We start from the raw sequence: 21,612 nt of genomic DNA, 5'->3' as shown, positions 1-21,612 counted from the left end.
CATGCACATATATTTGATACATGAATGTGAAGTTGTACTGCAATCGTACTTTTATGAGCCTGGGAATTACAGAAATTATAAAGTGGCAAAGAAGAAGATTTTGATTTGCACTAATTCACATTAACAGCTGTTTTTCTAAACTCAGAAACCTGACAAATGAGCTATGTAGGTAAATATACTTTAACTTTGACGTGCTATAAAAGTGTAAAATATCATGAAAGCCTGTGTATTCAAAATGTCATTTCACTTTTTTCCTTAAGAAGTAGAAAAATTAGAATAGACAGGACGGCTCAGAAAGGATGAATAGTTTTGCTATCCACATCTAATTTGCTTCCTAATAAAATTCTATGGCTTTTAAATGACACTCTGCTATTATAGTCTATACAGAGATGAGTTCATCAAATATTCCATGTTTTGAATATTTTAAAAATTATCATTCAATTGATAGAGCCTGAAACACTGTAAAGCAAAAGAACATGAAAGCATGATCAGAATGAATACATTCACAAACCAGTGAAGAAAATACACTCAATGACAGTAAAAGAATATCCTTGCTGCACTGAACTGGGGACAAATCCCCTTTTTGCATGGGTGCGTGTATGTATCCTATAACTTGCCTTAACTTTAACTTCTTCCTTTAACTTTGGCCATTCCTGATTAATACTGTTATCTTTGACTTATAAAGGGCATAATGGTTAAATCAGGTAGTAAGGTGGATAACTGAGTCAGGACCTTAAAAGGTTTAGACAGGCTAAATAAATAAGAATGATTAAAATCTGGTTTGTTAGTAGAATGTCTAAAAGGAAAACGCAGACCAAAGAGAGTAAAGTCTTCAATTGTGGTGTGTAAAATCAACCACATAAAGACTAGATATGGAATGAGTAACAATGCTACATGTGAAAAAGATTCAATTACTAGCAGATGGAAGCTCAATAAATCAGGATAGAAAGCCTGGCCCCCAAATTGGAGTGCATTAATAAAAATACAAAGAGTGAAAGGGTCAAAGTTAAGTGAGACATATTTTAGCCAACTTAAGAAATACGTTTCTTTCTTTCTTTCTTTCTTTTTTTTTTTTTTAAGAAATACGTTTCTTATAATCAGATTGTCTTGAGGTGGACCCTGCTGCTTTGGGGAAGCAAGTTCTCTTCAAGGAGAATATTCAAGCACAGTTTAGGGTGCTGTACAGGGATTCCAAGTATCAAGCCAAAGGTTATACTACATGATTTTTAAGATTAGCACCCAGCCCACAAATTCCATAACTCTATTTTAGGATTCCAAAGAGTACAGGCAAAAGGACACATACTCAAGGACACCTAGTCATGTCTCATTTGAGGTCAAGCTATCTCCTTTGAAACCACACTTCCAGACTTTCTATTATAATCGGCACATCTCTTATAGTTCATTAGCTGCTCACTTTAAAAATGATGGTCACTTTAAGTTATGAGAATGACTAAGATGAACTGCAAAGAGATAAATATTTTCAGCATGGGATGTGGAAAGATAATTTTTGTCACACTGATTCAACCTACCTGAGGCCTGCTAATAATGAGCTAGGCAAGTTTTTCAAATGATCTAAGAAAAATGTAAGCTGCTTTAATAGAGACAGACATAAACAGAAATTAAGTGATAGATTCAATAGCAAGAGGCATATTCTTTCAAGACTCAGTGAAATTTTGGAGTTTTGGTTTCTACTACTAAAACTTCATAATCGGAACTCTCAGAACAAAACTAACAGAAAATAGGAACTTAAGCATAAGCAACAGTGCTCACTGAGAGCTCACAAGTACTTGAGCATTCATCTCCAGCTCAGATCCACCTTATTTTGGCTGTGTTTTCTAACTTACTCCCTTAGTTAACATTTTCTGTGAATACTAGTTGCTTTCCATAGGGACCAAAACCACAAACTCGAGAGAATGACCACACTTCCTTTCCATGAAGAGTGAGAAGGGAAAAATTTTTCCTTGGATGTGTTTTTCCAATGAAATTCAATTTCTGCTTTCCAAGAAACGCCAATTGGCTCAGAAGTCTCTGAGAAGAAACAGTGCTGGGAAAGTCAAGCAGATACCACTCCACAAAACCATAAAGCAAAATCCCAATCTTTCAGGTTTACATCAGCCAAGGGGTTAAAACCTGAACATCTCGGTTGAGTTGCTGAATCCACAGGTGGAAGGTGTTAAGTGTGGAAAGAGATACTCAGCCGCATTTGGGACCATGCTGGGAAAGCCTTTATGTGTGAGAGAACCCCCACCTCAACCCCTAAATATTAAGTTGACACACGTTTCTGGGACGCGGCCTGAATCCTCAAACTTTGGCGGGTCTATAGAGACACAATTTTCTGTTTTCTGCTTAACAGGGCTTTCCAGAATTGTCATCAAATGACAGATTACACCACCCATCCACAAGGATTCAGGGGTAGCTCAGGCCATCCATTATGGGTTAAAAGCTGTTCTAACATGAATCGAGTCACAGTAGTAAGGAGACTACCAATACAAGGGGTCCTACAGCTTTAAGAAATACCCTGGGCATCTAAAAGTTCTCAGAATGCAAACTTTGTCAGCTCTGAAAACAAGAGGCACTGCATCATTATGGCAGGAGAAACAAAGCCAGCCCCCTTTTAAAAAACAGACCAAAAAAAAAGATTGTTTTAATAGGAGAGAAGCATCAGTCATTGATTCTTACTTCATTCACACTTTCTATCCAACCCCATCCATCTTCACAGTGAAGAGATGACAGAGCCCAGTTAACTCCCTCTTTCGGCCCCCGCCCATACTGCTCCTCTATACCCAATCCACCAAGGCCTACCAACCCACCCTTTTCAATCTGCAAGCAACAGCTCTATAGCACGACTCTTTCTGTCTAATGGGCTTGCAAAGCTCAGGTATACCTAAGTACCAGCTTTCATCACATTACTTCAGTAGGGTTGCCTGTCAGGTTAGCATGACTGGTCAGGGCCTTTGCTAATTATCTAAAATGACCACTTAGTCACTCATGGCTGACCACATTCTACAAAGGAGGGGATGGGAAGACTTAAGGCAACAGAAAAAAGTCAACAAACCAAACCAACAATCCAGAATGTAAAATATTTCATTTTTCTTAAATGCTACTGCCCTCATTATCTGCAAACAAAAGTCCTCTGGGCAGGCAGTCTCTGCATCAGTGCACCTGCTTAGCATTGGTTTGCTGAGCTATCTTTTTGCTGTGTCTGCAGAAGCCAACTATAGCACAATGGGTCACATCACTTGAGGGTCACTTGAGTCCCTCTACATTCTGGGTCCCTCCTCCCACCTCCTGCCTTCCCTTCCACCCACAAAACCTTTAACTCCACCATAGCTAAGGATCCCAGATAGCTAAATAAAAGAGGTGGCCTCAAACACAGGGAAAAACCCTTAGGTCTCCAGTGTGAATCGCCAACGCCAATCCCCCTCCCCTCCCCTTTTCCTTAAGACCTGATGGTCTTCAGTCACACATCTTAAAAGAAAAACAAAAAACAAAAACACAAAGACTTACTTGTCTCAAGTCGATGAAGGCCAACTGCAGCGTGTCCTCCTGGAACCCAGGCACCGGGCCGGATCTGGCAAACTCTGTGGGAAAGAAAAGAGGATAAAAAGCGCCTTTAACTAACCATGGACAGGGAGATTGGCAGACGGATGACAGGGAAGACAAGAGAGGCTGGGGGAGAGGAGGACCAAGCTTCTAAGGAGTCATGTCTCTCTCCCTTCAGCTTCTTTGTTTGCCCTTCAAAATTCGTGTCATCAAAACACCATTAATTCCAGCATCCTGACAGCAAGGAAACTGTACTAATTCGACCTGAAATTTATTCCCATGAGCTGCGCTGGGCTTCAGAGTATTTGTTTTGTGAATGGACAAACAACTTGCAAAGGAGGAGGGAGTGGGGGAGAGAAAAAAGTTTTTCCTCTCAACACAATAAAATCTTCAGCTGTGAAACTCTTTTCAGTTCTGAAAGCTATTTATATTTTAGATCGCTGAAGGAATTTTCTAATTTCACGCCTGTCACCTCATTCCCCAAGCATTTATCAAAAAATATTCCCCGCCACATCATTAATTATTCCCTCACTGATTATTTGTATTATCTCATGAGTGCATTATCGCCAACACACACACAGACACACACTCACACACACACACCAGCAGCAGAGGCTACCCCAATCTAGTACTTGGCTCTTCAGTAAAAGAGTATTGCAGATATGAAAAGACCCATCTAAATAAATCTCACTGCAAAAACTTAGGAAACATTTGTACATGTCCATCCTTCTAGTGTATTCTTTGTTCTTGACTTCTACTTCTATTCCACTCTCAAAAATTCTTTTTTCTCTTCCTTCTATCCCAATTTAGTCTTAGGTCAAAAGAGACCACATGAATGCTATTTGCAATTTACAGTAGCGCCTTGGGTACATGCTCAGTTTATGACTCTGGCTTCTACATTGTTAATAAGAAGATAACTGCACAGGGCTATAGGGACAAATACTAGTAACAGTTAAGAATGTCAAATTTTATTGTCCCTAAGCCCTGCTTATTATGCAATCAAAAGGTCTTGTTTAAGCCTCTACATACACACACACACACATACATACAGAGCAAATTCAAAAGTTGGACAGTTACTAACTATGCCTTGAATTCTCTCTGTGAAGCCAAAGCATGATAAACATTTAACATCAATCTACTATTTACCTCAAAAATAACAAGTATCTGCTCAAAGCAAATATGAAAAGGAATGTTTTCCTTTCAATTATATTTTTCTTCAGGAATGAATTTAAGAAATTATAGAAAGTTGGTATCATGTTAGCCTTTTGAAATTAAATAAAATCCATCAAGATATTTGCATATATGTCTGGAAAATTACTTCAAACAACTAGTAACTGCATAGATTCAAATGATGATTTATGAACAATGACAGGAACTTCTGTTCTTTAAAAATATTTTCCATCTAGGAAATGTCTACTAGGTTTTCATAAAATCCTTGACCTACTTTAAAAAATGTTATCAAGGTAAGTTGCAGGGAACACAAAAACATTATGTGAAGTGAAATTTAAAACAAGTTATTAAACGAATTGTATAGAGCGCAAAGTGTTGTACAACTTGTAACACAAAATATTCTTATTCTAGAGATTTTAAATAAAAATGACTCAAATGGAAGGAGATAAACTACATAGAATGATTAGCAAATTAAGTTTCTATTTACTTTGGAAAGAAAATTTATATGCCATTTATAAATGAATTCTACCATATGTATAGCCCAAATGATTAAAGTTTTAAAAAAGTAAAGTTCTAAGACTATACAAATACATGATGAGAGCCATGTTAATAAAAGCTTGACAGAATCCATCCTTCATATCTTACAATAGCCATTATCTGTGATAAACTTGTATAAGGCCACTGCTCAATTGCAAGTACAACTTTCCCATACTATGCTCCTGTAGAAAGCAGTTCTATGAATTATAGCCACAGCCACTCTTTTTGAGTCTTGATTGTCAGGTGGTCAGCTTAAATAAGCTTCCCATGCCTGGTAGTTTCATCCAAGGTTGGTAGATTATCACTGTTGCTCCCGTATGACATAACAGCTGTGCTGCATCATCTGAAGTCCTCTCTGTCAGTAGGAACCCTACCTGAGTAAAGATGCAGCAACTATCACGGTGTTCTGCTGCCCTACACATATTCAGTTCAACAGGACTACCCTATGATACATGGTTTGAATGCCTCTCACTGTTGTGGCCTCTCCCGTTGCGGGGCACAGGCTCCGGACACACAGGCTCAGCGGCCGTGGCTCACGGGCCCAGCCTCTCCGCGACATGTGGGATCTTCCCGGACCGGGGCACGAACCCATGTCCCCTGCATTGGCAGGCGGACTCTCAACCACTGCGCCACCTGGGAAGCCCGGCTACACATTCTTGAATCTCCTTATTGGGCATGCCCCCTGGGGTTGACATGATGCTGATGAAACTACTCAGGAATCGGGATGTGATACATATTTAGTCAGAGCTGTACTTTATAGACCTCATTTTATGATACACTGAATCTTCCAGGTTCCCAGAGGACATGGTGGCCTTTTAGATTTGATTTTCCTTTTATAAATCAGGGAATGAAAATTACATCATGTGTGACAAAGTAAAGAGATTAATTTTTGTGTATAGCTTATGGAAATGTTTAATTACTATATATTCAACTTCATATTTACATTTTTTCCTCATTGTTTTATATATGTAATTCTTGTCTTCCCACATAGGCAGTAAAGTCCTTAGGGATAAGGACCACATCACAGAACGTAGCAAGTATTAAAAACAGTAGATGTCCAACAAATACTTATATATTAATTTACAGAAATAACAAGATTAACTAATTACACATATTCTTTACTGCCAATGAAAATCTTTGGATTGCAATAGTAGGGTGCCTTTAACCTGAGTATCAATAAGTAGGCTTTAGGAATTTATGAGCTCCCTAAAATTAGATGCCCAATGATTGAGGAGATGGGCTTTGGGTCATAAAAATTAGTTTGAGCTCCAGTTACTAGCTCTAAGGTCATGTGCAAACTACTTAATCTCCTTAAAGCTTCAACGTCTTTATCTCAAAAATAAGGGTAACAGTATATTCCTTATAGTGCTGCTATGAGGATTAAGTGAAACAACTATGTAAAGCAGTTGGCAGAGTACCTGGCATATCATAATTGATTACCATTACAATTAGCTTTTTTTGTGGGAATATGTGTTTCTCTGAAGAAGGTTCGTATCTTTTATTGACTTCTCAGAGGGTTGGTGACCAAACAAAGGTCAAGAGACACTATTCTATATCCAGGACGAAACATTAGAAGAAATTCAGCTACTATTCAGTCATGAGTTAGTGAGTTGGTATTGAAAATTTATAGGCAAATATTTAAGTGCTTCACTTAAAGGAAGCTGATATGACTAATTACTAGTGTATTAGCCACAGCACAGTAATTTTCACTGGTATTATTTTAGAAATCAATAAATGCATGAAATAGGTCTCCCATAATTTTGTGATTCAATTATTTCCTTTAAAACATGACTGTTCTTCTAGAGCCAATTTTTTCCATATATGAAAAATGTTAATAGCGTAAGAAAGTGTGAATATTTTTTTTAATTAAAGTTTGTATTTAGTCTGACGTCAACTATGTAGAATATAATATGAATAGAAAACACAACAGTAAGCATTTATTTCATAATGTTAACTGAGGCTGGTAAAGAGAGGAAGATTACAAGGGGTTTTATTACTCTTTACATTTTATAAACTTTAAAAATGAGTAGAGACCACTTTTATAATCAGAGAAAAGGAAATAGAAGGACACACACACCCCCCTCAAAATTATTTAGTGCTATTTTCTCTAGTAATAAGAGATAGAACTTGTTCAAGATTTAGAATTAGAGGCAACTGGGGTTGATTTGCATACCCATGTCCTCAGAGGCTGCTTGACAGAGAGAAGGAAAACTACACGTGGGAGGGGACAAGGAGCCCCAAGTCTGCGGACACATATACAAACTGATTATATGTACACACAGAAGCTTTTCTTTAGAATCATGAATAAAAACTTTCCTTCTTTTGACATCATGAAAAGGAGTACATGTCTGTACTAGTGGCCAAGTGGAACTGATGGATATATGGGGCACTGTGAAAAAGTCTCTTTCTGGACTTGTCTCTGGATTCCAAGGTCTATGGTATGTTTTCAGTCTCTAAGTGGCTTAAGCCAGTGTGCCAAAGTTTCCAAAGGCTGAAGTTTGGCAGAGTGGCCCTCCACTTAACACAGAACCAAATCCTACCTTTGACTACCTTACGTTATGTGGGGACTGAATCAAGGTTCCAAAGAGGCTGGCAAGAAAGCTTCCTCTCGGAAAACTTGTTCAGGTTAGTGGAGCCCCTGACCAGCACCCAGCCATCCTTCAGAGAGCTCGGCTCTCCCCAGCAGCTCTTCCCTGACCTTGTCCAATCACAGTATGGACAAGAGTTGAAGCTGGGATCAGGGCCTGCCTCCAAGATCCAATTTGCAAATGTGAAAAATCTTTTAATGAGATAAATTTTCATTTTAAAAAAATTAAAAGGAGGTGTACAAAGTTATAGGAAAGAAGGCATATTGTATAAAGAGGTATAAAGAGGGAAAGAAAATAAGAGGTATAAAGGTATAAAGAGGGAAAGAAAAAACCCCTCACTTAACAAATATCCAACATTCCTTCACATTCTCATACACGCTTAAATCGATGAGGTGAGGCAATTGTTTTTAAAGCAATATTAAGTTCTCAAAAGTATCCTATAGTTTTACATTTCTAATAATCTTCATATAATAATGAAATAAAATTGCCAAAGTACAAAAAGGAGGGATTCCACTAATTTCAAAATGCTTTCTACACTGCTTGAAGGCTGGTCTTAAAATTAACTGCCGCTTAGATGGGGGGAGGAAAAAACTGTTTAAATCAACTTAAAAATTATCTGGTACATTCATATTTGGCTGAGGAAAACAAAATATAAATTTTATAAAGAGCAGAGAACCCTAATTAGAATAAAACGGAAAAGTCAGAGTTAGAAGGGGCTTTGAGGAATCAAAATGACTGCCTTACAGCCAGAGAAAAGTACTCTGGTTTTTCAGAGTTCAAGGCCTTGAGAGAGAAGAGGGAAGTGAATGAAACTCAGAAAGGTTAAAAGGTTACAGGGAGGGGGAAGGGTAAGCTGGGACGAAGTGAGAGAGTGGCATGGACATATATATACTACCAAATGTAAAATCGATAGCTAGTGGGAAGCAGCCGCATAGCACAGGGAGATCAGCTCGGTGTTTTGTGACCACCTAGAGGGGTGGGATAGGGAGGGTGGAAGGGAGACGCAAGAGGGAGGGGATATGGGGATATATGTATACGTATAGCTGATTCACTTTGTTATACAGCAGCAACTAACACACCATTGTAAAGCAATTATACTCCAATAAAGATGTTAAAAAAATAAATTAATTAAAAAAATAAAAGGTTATAGGTGAAGTTGGCTGGTGAGGACCTGGAAAAGCTTGACTTATGCGTTCGTCTCACTCTTTTTTTTTTTTTTTTTTTGCCCCTACTTGCATGTAGGGTTTCCAGGATACAGGACTTCTGTTTTTGTTTTTGTTTTTTTTTGCGCTACGCGGGCCTCTCACTGTTGTGGCCTCTCCCATTGTGGAGCACAGCCTCCGGACATGCAGGCTCAGCGGCCATGGCTCACGGGCCCAGCCGCTCCCCGGCATGTGGGATCTTCCCGGACCAGGGCACGAACCCGTGTCCCCTGCATCAGCAGGCAGACTCTCAACCACTGTGCCACCAGTGAAGCCCGATACAGGACTTTTAACACTGGTGTGGTAAAAAAACGCTGCCTGCTATTTCAGTAAACAAGAATGTTGCCTGCCATTCTGGTAAACAATGAATGTTACCCACCATCAAGCCACCAACCATTGCATCCACCCTAGACTGTGCTCTGAAGAGATTTCAGGATGAAGAAAAACAGGATACTGGCCCTAGATAGTTAAGATGCATATCAAAGGAATAATTTCTATGAGTCCAGACTCTTGCATCTTTCCATACATAGACAAGCACTAAAATCATTAATTTGAGATGTCTGCTTTTTGTGATTAACTATAATCTATTGATGTTTGACTCCACGTTTGTTTGTTTGTTTCTAGCAAAAATTCCTATATACCCTGACTCCTCCTTTTACCTCTTTGGAACAGTTCTATCTGAGAGGCGTCTCCCGGGCTTTAGTTCTCAGTAAGGTCACCAAATAAAACATAACTCTCAAAAAAAAAAAAAATGACTGCCTGAGTCTGTAATCTGTCTATCTAGACAGGACATTTGAGAATTTATCAAAAGCAAGCTGTGGGAAACAGAATATAAAAGTAATTCTTCTGAATCTTTGCAAACTGTCCACAGAACAAGAATAATTTTCAAAGGAGATGAGCAAGGTAAAGTTTATTTCAGAAAGTCAAAACTAGTACAATATCTGGGAAATAGGTAAAATAGCAATTCTTAGAGGAAAAGCTAATTGCTCAAATAAGAGAAAGTTGAAAAGGTAGTGGGCAAAATTTTAACCAGAGGTTCCTGGTTATATCATGTACTATTGCTCCCAGTGAAGTTCCAGGTCAGACAGTGGACAAGATAGCATCACCAGCCTTCACTGAATGGATTAAGGGTTTGGTTTTTGGCCAAAATATCAGGTAAGAAAGAAAAGTCAGTACTCTGGAGTCCAAAGTATGTTGGGTACTTGTTTATATCTTAAGATCATGTCAGGTCACATGTGGTTTTTGTGGGATTAAAAAAATAAGAGCTGCTGTTCCTGTATTAATATAATGGTTTCCTGGTATCTGGGTCCCTGGAGCAACAGATAAGGAGTATGCTAGACTACAAAGGGTGGCTCTGAGGAAGCTAAAACCTTCTTGCATCACTTCACAGTGGCTCCACTAAGCTAATTACAGAGAAGAGTTGATGGACTCCACAGGGACTGCACTCGAGGCCCTGCTGGTCAGAGAAAGGTCAGCCAGAACATAAGGAAGTAAGTACTAAGGAGAGAGCTATCAAGGAGACAGAAAAAGGGAGGGAGGACTGGTGGGAGGGAAAAGTTCCTTGGAGATTCAGCTGACTATACTTGTATAAGTGTACTTGTACGAACACGTGATCATAAAAAATAGTTACCTTTAATTATCTAGGGTATAATTCTGTGATGTAAATTTTTCTTTGTTTTTACATATTTTAAATAGGTAACTCACTAGATCTCCTACCTCAAGAAGGGCAGAGAAAAGTACAGTCTAACTAACCTATTCTGAGTTTCCGTGTGAGAAATATGATTAAAACTGATAATAACAAAGTCTGATAGCAAATGCCAAACCAGTACTCTAAACAGATTTATAAATTGTTTTCAAAGTTTAATTCTCCTAACTTCTTTTGCTCTAAAAGACAACTGAAAACTAGGACAGATAGACATAGCTTTTTAATTAGTAAGGGATTAATCCCCTATAAGCTAGGAAATGGCCACAAGCATGAAGAACTTTCATGATGATGCTGAGTAAATAAGCCAATGAGTCTCCATCTGGCTGTCCCTTATATTGTACCACTGAGAGGAAATGAGGGTTCAGGTACTGGCAGTGACTGGTGTCAATGACAATATACATTCCCCTGGAGAGATTAGCTGTCTTATGTGGAATAAACCTAGAAAATTTGAGAAGCTGATTTCTATGCCTTGCCTAACGTATCTAACGTATAAGAAAAATCTGTAAGCAGTTTAATGAAATTAATTGGTTGAATCTAGCAAAGCAAATTAGAAAACAATTTTATTCGAGATTTAAAAGAAGGAGATGACATAAATTCCTACCACGTCACGGAGTCCAGGAGGCCACTGGGTACTGTTCTTTGTTTAAGGAAATAATATTTTAAAGGGTGGATAAGAATACTTTAGCTGTATTCACCAAATTAAACAGAGTATCTTTTGCATTGCAGAGGAAGAAGGTTAAGGAAAGCCAAGACCATAACAAGTGGCAGAACAATGTCACGCCACATGGCATTGGACTTTCCCTTAATATTCCACAAATAATCACCAAAAACATAGCACAAGATGTCCTAGGACTTGTGTTTACAACCTAGAATTCTAAAGCTGAAAGGAGCATTTGTAATTACTGAGGACTTTTACAGAAGAAAAAATTAAAAAGCAAAAAAGGTAAGTCAGTGAACCAGATAGAACCTAATCCCTCTAAATCTGTCTTTCTATTATTTCGATATGCATCCCTGATCTAGTATGTCTAAAAGCAAATATTCACTCTACATGTTCCATATATATTATATACACACACACACACACACACAAACACACACACACATATATACACATATATATGTATATATGTGTGTATCTATATCTCTTTCATTTAGAGAATAAAATCATAAACATATATAGATCTGTGTAAAGCCAAAATATCCCTCTGAAGTTCCCAAATGCTTTGCAATTTTGCAAAATAAGGGCCAATTTCATAATAGATCTTTTAAAACTATAGTGAAAAGAAGCCTCTCCCAATTAGCAATCAGCAGTGCTTCTGTGCATCTCTAAGAAAACTGAGGATCTGCCATGAAAGGCGTGGGTTTCCTGAGAGATGAGAAAGACTTGTGTTCTGAAGTAGTAACTTTGTATCCTTGATATTTTTACTCTGCTTTCAAGGACTTAATCTTATCCATGTGTTTGTGCAGCACTGATTATTCTGCTCTATGAACATAGACTCAGAGCTAAGCTATCTGAAATTTTACATTGAGAAGGATTCTGTAGGGCATTTAACCTAACGGTGAAAATCAATTCTCTAGAAAAGCACTGTCCAAATAGAAGTGTGAGTTGCATGTGTAATTTTAGAATTTTTAGTAGACAGGTTAAGGAAACAAAAATTAATTTTAGAATTAATAATAGTATACCTTGTTTTACCCAATATACCTAAAATATATTAATTGCAACATAAAATTAGTATTTTAAAATTTTTTCATGAGGTTGTTTCAAAATCCAGGATGTATTTTACACTTAGAGCACAACTCATTTCTGAGCTGCATGTCAAATGCTCTAATAGCCACTTGTGGCTGGTAACTATAGTACTGGACAGCACAGCTTTAGATGATGTTGACTGTAAAGAATGAAAACTAAAATGAAATGTGCAAAGAATGATTTCAGACTCTGAAATGACAAGGAACTAGCACTCCCCAAATTCATAACAATATGAATTCCATTTTTACATTGGCTATGAAATTAGTATTGAAGCAAATATTCCTGATACTACACAATGTCTTCTATTCAGCCCATATTTTAAAATTAGGTCAACCTCTGAGAGAGCTATATGCTTTGGATGCTCTTCACTGTGCCTGTCAATAAATTTTTATATTACCTCTCTATTAATTCTTATGCTAGTATTCTTACCTTTCTTCTCTTCATCCCATTTTCTTTTCCTATATCTAATTTATTATTTTTTTCAACCTATCCTACTGAAACTGGTCTCAAATCATTTTTGGAATGATTTGGGCATAATTTTTAAAAAATAATAATAGTTGAGCAGCACATGTTTCTGGACAAAGCTCTTGGGCTCTCAATTTCCCCAGCAAGTGATACCAGTAGCAATCCTGATCTCTAACTGCAAAATGTTTTGTAAGTATACAATACAAAACAAATGCTGACTCATTAAAAGGAAAAGTATCAAGACACTGTCAGCGCTCTTGAACAGGGTGGAGGTATGTCACACAAAGCTATGAAAAATGATTAAGGTAGGTTCCACATAGGATGTTTCCCAAGCTAAAAGAGCTAGATTTTCTAAAAAGTCAATTATGATTCTTTCTAAACAGAAAGCAGATAGTTAATGCTTCTTTGGTATAAATTTCATGGATAGTCTCACAATTTGCCAGGAAAACTGAGTCTCATAGTCTAAGCTGATGGATGTCCACAGAAAATGGATATATTAGCTAAGGTAACTGGGATTCCAATCCTTTCTAGAATTTACTTATGTGACCTTGTGCCAATCACATAAGTTTTTAGTGCCAGATGTCTCCTCTGTAAAATGAAATTAATAATATTTCACTTGCTTAAAGCTATGTGACTGAATCAAATATACTCTTGAGGTCTATTATATAACAAGGAATATATCTGGTCTTTGGTCCCAGCTCCTGACATAGAGTTTCAAATACCCTTGAAAGGTCCTGAGCAATAGGATAGTTCCTGTGCAATTCACAATCAGCTCCTTTTGACCATACCTAAGTTTATGCTGAAATGACTCCTGTGGGCCCCTAGGTAGTTTTAAGGGAGGGGCTGGACAAGCCAGAAAGACCAAGCCTGTGATTAGAGGTTTGAAACTTTCAGCCCCACCCCCAGTCTCCAGGGAGGGGAGGGGAAGGTGATTGATTTCAATCATGTGGCCAATTATTTATTCAATCATGCCTATGTAATGAAACCCCCATATAAAAACTCTGGACACTGAAGCTCAGTGGATCAGGAATTCCTGATGGGTGAACATGTTGATGTGCTGGAAGGTTGACATGCCTGGAATCCTTAAGGACAGGTCATGGAAACTCTGTTCTGCCCCCCTCCTCCCCAGGATCCTGTCCTATGCATCTCTTCCATTTGGCTGTTGCTGAGTTACAGCCTTTATAATAAAACTGTAATCATAAGTACAGCATTTTTGGTGAGTTATGTGAGTTTTTCTAGTGAATTACTGAACTGAAAGGGGATGTGATGAGCCCCAAATCTGTAGTCAGCTAGGAAGAAGTACGGGTGGCTTGAGGTCACCTGTGACTTGTGGCTGATGCCCAAGAGGGGCAGTCTTGTGGGACTGACCCCTTACCCTGTGGAGTCTGCACTAACTCCAGGTAGTTAGTGTTAGAACTGGATTAAATTGTAGAACACCCAGTTGGTGTTGGAAAACTGTTGTTGGAACACAAGGTCCAATCCAGATCAAGCACATTACAACTTGATATTGAGTCCATTTTAATATCTAGGTTATAGCCAGATGTGTCCCAGCATAAGTAATGTGAAATTTACTGGAATTGGATACAATAAAATAATACTATGCTTTTTTTTTGCCTACATGGTCACTTCTTCAATGAATCAAAAATTTTAAAGATATTACACTAAAGAAGTCTTCATTATGAGAGATCATTTTTTAAAAATTAATTAATTAATTAATTTATGGCTGTGTTGGGTCTTCGTTTCTGTGCGAGGGCTTTCTCTAGTGTGGCAAGTGGGGGCCACTCTTCATCGCGGTGCGTGGGCCTCTCACTATCGTGGCCTCTCGTTGCGGAGCACAGGCGCCAGACGCGCAGGCTCAGTAAATGTGGCTCACGGGCCCAGTTGCTCCATGGCATGTGGGATCTTCCCAGACCAGGGCTCGAACCCGTGTCCCCTGCATTGGCAGGCAGATTCTCAACCACTGTGCCACCAGGGAAGCCCCAAGAGATCATTTTTGATATGGCAAAATAAAAAGTTCTGCATATCTTGCCCAGAGAAAGATATTTTCTATATTCTCTAGCTTTGCTTCATATAATTATTCTAGTATTAGTTGGGAATTCCACCCCCTCAATGGAATTATAATGTAAAGTATTAAAACAATGATCAACATCCATGTTAAATGTTTGTGAAAGGTCAATATGAACATAAATATTGGTCTGCCATTATGGTTACACAGACTAACGAATTTATTTTCAGAGGTCAAGATCTAAACTTAGGATCTATCTTACTAGAGAATATAAACTTTGCCACTAAGAGCTCAGTTTGGGGTGTGTTTTCCTTTTCCTTTTTTTCCCCTAAAACAAACAAAAACAAAAGAAGGAGAAAAAGAGAATCTCTGTCAGTGAAACCTGAGACCTTAAGCTGGTAGTTACAAGATCAGGGAATTGACTGCAGACACAACAGGAACGCTAGAGGAAGCATTAGGCATTTTTAACTCCTAGGCACTGGTAAGAGAAGGGGAGATTAGTGTTTTAAGAGAATTTAGGTTAGTTGGAGAAAAAGGAAATGAAAATAGTTGTTTCTTAAGGTACCTAAGCAACTTCTTTCCATGATAAACTGGTGCTTTTAAAGGAGTATCTTAACTACTAGGAAGTATAGGAGATAAATGAGCATCTCAAGTATTAAAAGCACTCCTGTCTTTAAAATGTTGTCTTTAAAATGTTTAAAAGCCCTCAAAAATGCTTTTCTACAGAAGAGTACAGAACCTCATCCTTTTCCCTGGTTAATTGCCTGGGCAGGAGCTGATGCTACACCTTGTTTCCATCCATTGACAGGCAGACAGCTGACAAAGAGATTCCTGTGAGTCAGAGGGGAAGGGCAGGCCTTACGCCATGTGACTGCTGGGATGTGGTGAAAAACTGAGGAGTCTTGAATTTCTTCAGAAAGGCACATCATTCAGGAAGAAAGGGCAGAGAAAGACAAAGAGAAGAGAAAGATTGCCAGGCAAATTTTACTGATATCCACAAAGAAAATAAAGTGTTATTTTTCTCCTATTCTTGGTAACATTATACAAAATATTTGGTGTTATTTATAATTAAACAGTCCCAATTATTAGGCTTAAGAGAGGCAATTAAGTAAACAACCTTTTCTTTCCTCTCTTTCCATGTCAATTTCTGAGTCTTTTACAAGCACTGATTCAGCTTCTTTATCTTCCATTCGTTCCTCAACTCTCAGCAGTCTAGTCTATCACCCTACTTCCAGTAAAAGTACTCTCTAAAATCTGCTTTGGATCCACTAACAATGATTATATCTCCACATTTCCTTCTGGCTACCCCACTTCATTTCACCCTATTCTCTAGTCATAATGAACTAGTTTTAGTTCCCTAATATGCCATGTTCTTTATTTCCTCCCAGAATTTATACAAATACTTGCTTTTGTCAGAACACCCTTCCCAACCTACCTCATTGTACTTGAATGGCTAATCCCTAGCCATGTAGTCCAATGGGATACCCTAGTCCAAACCACTCACATATAACAAATGGGTAAAAAGATTTTGAAAGAGATTAAATGTGTTGTCCAAATTCACAGCTACTTAGTGATCAAAGACAAAGGCCTCAATTCACCCATACAAATGTACATTATCCTACCAGAGACCCTACCATAAACCACCTTCTCCTCCCAGGAAAGGAGCAGAATATAGAAGTAAAATATAGATCAACCATCATTATAGAACATTATAGGTAAGACTTTAAAAATTCTATAAATTGACTCACTAGTTTCTGAAGACTTCAGCTTTTCTAAATGGAAGTGTTGGCAATGATATTTTCTTCACATTTTCTAAATTCCAGTCTTAGAAACATGAAATTGGGAATGCTAAGGGGATTTTGTGGTGTCTCTCTCTCTCTCTCTCTCTCTCTCTCTCTCTCTCTCTCTCGTACACACACACACACGCACATAAAAGGGAGGAAGAGAGAAAGGATAAATTTCTAAAATTTGTAATACAAAAAGTAGGCCAGATAGATGATTTAATTAAAACAACAGAACTCAAATCAGAATTTGTTAACTGCTGAAATACTAGAGAGGTAATAGTGGAAAGGACTGAAATTTATTTCTTTTAAACTGTCTCATAAAAATTAGGACTTTAGTCAGTTTTTTAAGATGTATAAGGTACTGTTCCACCTAAAGGCAGCAGATGACTAGAATGTTACAGGAATTTCTTGTAGGCCTGAGTAGAAGTCTGTCAACTTTCAGCTATTATAATAATTTTTAAATAGACATGGTATTTAATATGATTTCCTGGTTTACACCCTATAAAATGGCCCTGTTAAAATAAATAGTTTACTGGCCTCAGCCCCAAAGACATGAAGTGAGGGCCAAAGAAAATATAAAATGTCCCAGTGTAAACACCTGGAGACAAGAGCAGTGAATGCATCAGATATTCCTGGGAGAGTCTGGCTTACTACAAACATTAGGATTTTAGCCTATGTGAGTAAAAGGGAGGTGCAAACGGCTTGATGGAATGAGGTAGCGGTGCTAAAGAAATAATTTTCAGCTGAGGTGATGTTTGTAGCTAGCTGATATAGCAGAAAGAGATGGCCATACGTTGCTCTGGTGCTAATGGTGAGGTAAGGTCTCTGGTTTGCAATGATTCAGACAAGCTATTGTTTCAATGGGCTCATTTCTCCATGAAAATGCTTCTGGGTGTTTTCAAGCAAATCATGAGGATTAATGAAACATTTTAAATAATTGTTTTATAAAGTTTCTAATAAAGGAATAGTAAAAAGGCTTTGGAGATTATGAAATTATTATAACATACTCCTTTAACTTTAGGAAAAGTCTTTTTACCGAGTGTGGAACCAGGCTTAAGTAATAGGAAAACAGCAATAACCACAATATATTTTTAAACTTTTTCTTCTTTGAAGTGGCATTTCTTAATCTTTCTAGTCCCTGAAACTTCCAAAGTGTGTAAGGTCTCAAAGAAAATCTAAACAGTTTCTAAGAGGAATCAGTCACTGTCCTTATTTAGAGCCGGGATAAGTACCGCATTTACCCAACAGCCTAACAGAATTTAGGGTATTGGGAGGTTTGCCACAGATAAAGAAGCTTAACTGGGTATTATGATTCTTCACGTAGCAGGTCCTTTGTACCTCCTCATCACTTAAATGCCTCACAAACAATCCAAGGTAACATTTGCTACCAGAAAAAGTACTTTGTCTCTGTTGGCCAATCTCTGGAAGCCAATAGCAGGGTTTGACAGTGATATATAACAAGGTTAGAGCAGCATGATCCATCTCCATTTGCTTGACAAGGATGGCATCTTAGGCCATGGTGAGGAAGAGCAGGTTGCCCGCCTTTACTGCTCAGGTTGGCAGCACCTACTATCAAATGACTGGGTGTCTGGCAATGGGTTCAGAGAGACAATGACTGCCTTATCTCCTGGAATTCAAGGAACTTCAGCTCATAGACCAAAATAACTGCTGAGTGGGCACTACTCACTGACCCATGTCTGAGAAAAGTCCTTCCAGAGGGTACAGGGTCTATCATCCACAGTCAAAGAGAAGTGACATGGCCATTTAAATGGCAGAGAAGCCCTCTGTTTGGGTTTTTCATGGCTAAGAAAGGCACATCATAATAACATAGCATAATAGCATAGCACCTAGCATGACAACTACTGCCTATTTTTGACAGAAGGAAGATATTTGCAGTTTGTGCTCTTCCCACACCATTTTAGATCTGAGAATCCAAGCTCAATCCTGCTTTTAAAAAGAACTGGTATGAGCCTGGAAAGTGGAAGAGAGACAAAGCCATACAATCCATAAGTATCTGGGGAAGCTTTTGCATAGATTGACTGAGAGCTGTGTGCCTGAGAAAGTACCAGACTATGGCCTCTAATTTCATCCTACAAATTCCCACTGCACTTGAGTTTTAAATCTGGTTTCTTGTATAGAATAACTACAGTGTTCCAGGTCTTGCAGAGAAAACAAAGAATGAAGAGAATGAATGAAATGTTGATAACCATAACTATATATAATATATATACATACATAATTGCCAACTTAATGATTCTCCCTTGCAAATTTGTAAGTTTCACTGCAAATATTGAATCAAAATGAGAATTAGAAACAAGAATACAGAACATAACTGAGGAAAGGGGAAAACAAATGATAAAATAAATAAAGAAGGATGTGCTCTAACAAAGACTGGCTACCCAAATCCCTATATCCATTTCCAGTAGAGAATGAAAGCATTTTTGTAAAGAAGAAACAAAAAATATTTTTTCTGCTTCCATTAACCAGTCAATCAACCAAAAGACAAAATTCATTAGCCATAGAGCTTGTCTCATAGAACAAGTTATCGTCTACATCACATTAAAGCAATAATAACTAATTATCCTTAGATTTTCACATGTGCAGAACACTGCAAATTATAGGAAGCAAGTTTATTTTTCTGCATACAAACTCGAAGTCTATCATCAATCTTTTTACCTTAATGTTTCTCAGATGGAAGAAGCCAGAACAGGAAAGCTTGTTTTAAAATTATAATTCAGAAAGATGAGGCTGAGGATAGAAGCTAAGGGATCTGAAATCAATGATACTGAAACACACAAAATGTCCTTCAGTAGTCTACAACAGGAAATTTGCATCTTCAGGCATTACATATCCTCAAACGAAGGAGGCATCTGTTATTTTGATATAACCTAGGGAGATGAGGTTTAAAATTTTACTGGGCTCAAACTTTTTCCATTTGTCTCTCTTCAAACCCTATATTCTTAAAATGGCTCTCTTTTTAAGACTTGCAGAGGTACAATTAAGATAATTAAGATACAATTTGAAAAGTGTTCTGATAAAATATAAAATATATACTTTAATTGGAAAGGAAGTATCTAAATTCAAAACTTTTCACAAGAATCCCACAGTATGTAATGATACCAGTTGCTACAACAATTTAACATTTCTAAGATTGAAGTATATCTCACAGAAAGCCAACTTGTCTTCTTTAAATCTATCTGTCATATCAGTACGATATTAGTACTCATGTCCTAAGTTTCCAAAAGAAATGTATTCATACTCTTTAGACTCTTCTGAAATTCAGGACTGCTAAAGTCACACATTTCATCATGGCAACCCTGATCTTATCCACAACCACACTGACATTTCTACAGGATACTATAGTGCTTTAGGTCTTCACTAGACAGCTTGCTTTCTTCCTAGACTAATATTATCCAAAAGTAAATACCATAAAGCAGACTCTGAGAAAGTTTCTTTGAGAAAAAAAATTACTGACCCTATTCCAATGGTCATTAAATTTATGAGCTCCTGATGGTAATCACTCAAAGCCTGCTTTCTGCTTCCATATATTCTAAGTCCCTGATGAACATGTTATTGTAATAACTATAATTAAAACTATAATAAACATATTTAATATTTACCAGTGGTTACAAATATATGTGTACTAGGATCTGTAAAGCATTTCATATGCATTATCTCATTTAATTTTTAAAACAACTTTCCATACACATGAAAATATCCACACAATCTTCCCTCCCATGATAAACTGTATTGTCTTAGAACTAAATGGAAACTCAGAAATCATCTAGCCAAGTGTTCCCATATTATAAATGAGAAGCCCAAAGCCCAAACAGGTTTAATGAATTCCCAAGATCACACACCAAGTTGGTGGTAAAACTGAGGTTATAATGTAACTTTCCTTCCAGCTTAGTACTCTTTCTGATGATGACACTTGACAATGAGGATGGTAGCTAGCAGTTACTGACCATTTGTTATGTGTTACTCACTTAATCATCTCAACAAGTCTGTGAGATAGTATAATTGTAACTTCATTTTATAAATAAAGATACTGAGGTTAAGAAGAGGAATAAAGTATGCCCAAACTACTAAATATAATATATGATAACAAAAATCAGAGATGATAGAAACAGATTGGTTTCAAAGGTCAATCTGTTTTTATTACCTCTGATTTTAATTATTATATATTATACAGATGATATATTGAGAATTGACTGTTGGTGGCAAGAATGGCTTGATAATCCATAGAAGCTGGTGGTAGGATATGTGTACTCAAGTTGCCAATTGTACATCCTCCTAAGAGAGTATTCCTTAGGATTCCAACTACATCCTTGCTATTCATATCACATGACTTCCATCCCAAGCCACTTCCTACTTCTATTCCTTTCCATCTTCAGAGCTGACCAAAAAGATCCAGAAACTTAGGTAGTTGCTAATTGAGTCATTTTTATTCATTCAACAAATATTTATTAAGCAAGTACCATATGTCAGGCACTGTGCTAGAGGCTAAGGAGACAGGAGTGTGCAGACATGATCTGCTGTTTACCTTTTTCTTGGATCCTATGAAATCCATATATTCAAAATAAGCCCTCCTCTTTTCTTGAACTGTTTTGAATAAATTTTTGTTCCTTGCAAATAAACATAATTTAATTAAGACAGATTATTAGGGATTGAGCTGGCAAAACAAAGACTTTAGAGAAAATGTAGAATATTTGGAACTCGTTAACAGGTGATGGCAGGGAAAAGGGCGTTAAGACATCCTTTCATTTCCCAGGATGAGAAGTCAACAGTCTGTGGAATGTGGCAGCCAAGCTCATAATTAAGGTATTATCTTAAGTCACCTAGGAACAAATTCCCATTGAGGGTGAA

At 37.6% G+C, this 21,612-nt stretch overlaps 1 protein-coding gene across 1 annotated transcript in view; it reads right to left on the bottom strand.

Moving 5' to 3' along the window:
• EXOC6B (exocyst complex component 6B) overlaps positions 1-21,612 on the bottom strand; it is a 688,324-nt gene that overhangs the window by 156,887 nt on the left and 509,825 nt on the right. The window contains exon 20 of the mRNA XM_007453376.1: positions 3,508-3,581. Within this exon, the coding sequence (XP_007453438.1) occupies positions 3,508-3,581 (74 nt within the window). The remainder of the gene's footprint in view (positions 1-3,507; positions 3,582-21,612) is intronic.

Source organism: Lipotes vexillifer, unplaced genomic scaffold, assembly GCF_000442215.2.
Source record: "Lipotes vexillifer unplaced genomic scaffold, Lipotes_vexillifer_v1.1 scaffold253, whole genome shotgun sequence".
Lineage (NCBI taxonomy): Eukaryota > Metazoa > Chordata > Mammalia > Artiodactyla > Lipotidae > Lipotes > Lipotes vexillifer.
The sequence above is the reverse complement of the archived record's forward strand: the minus strand, read 5'-3'. Positions and strand labels throughout refer to the sequence as shown.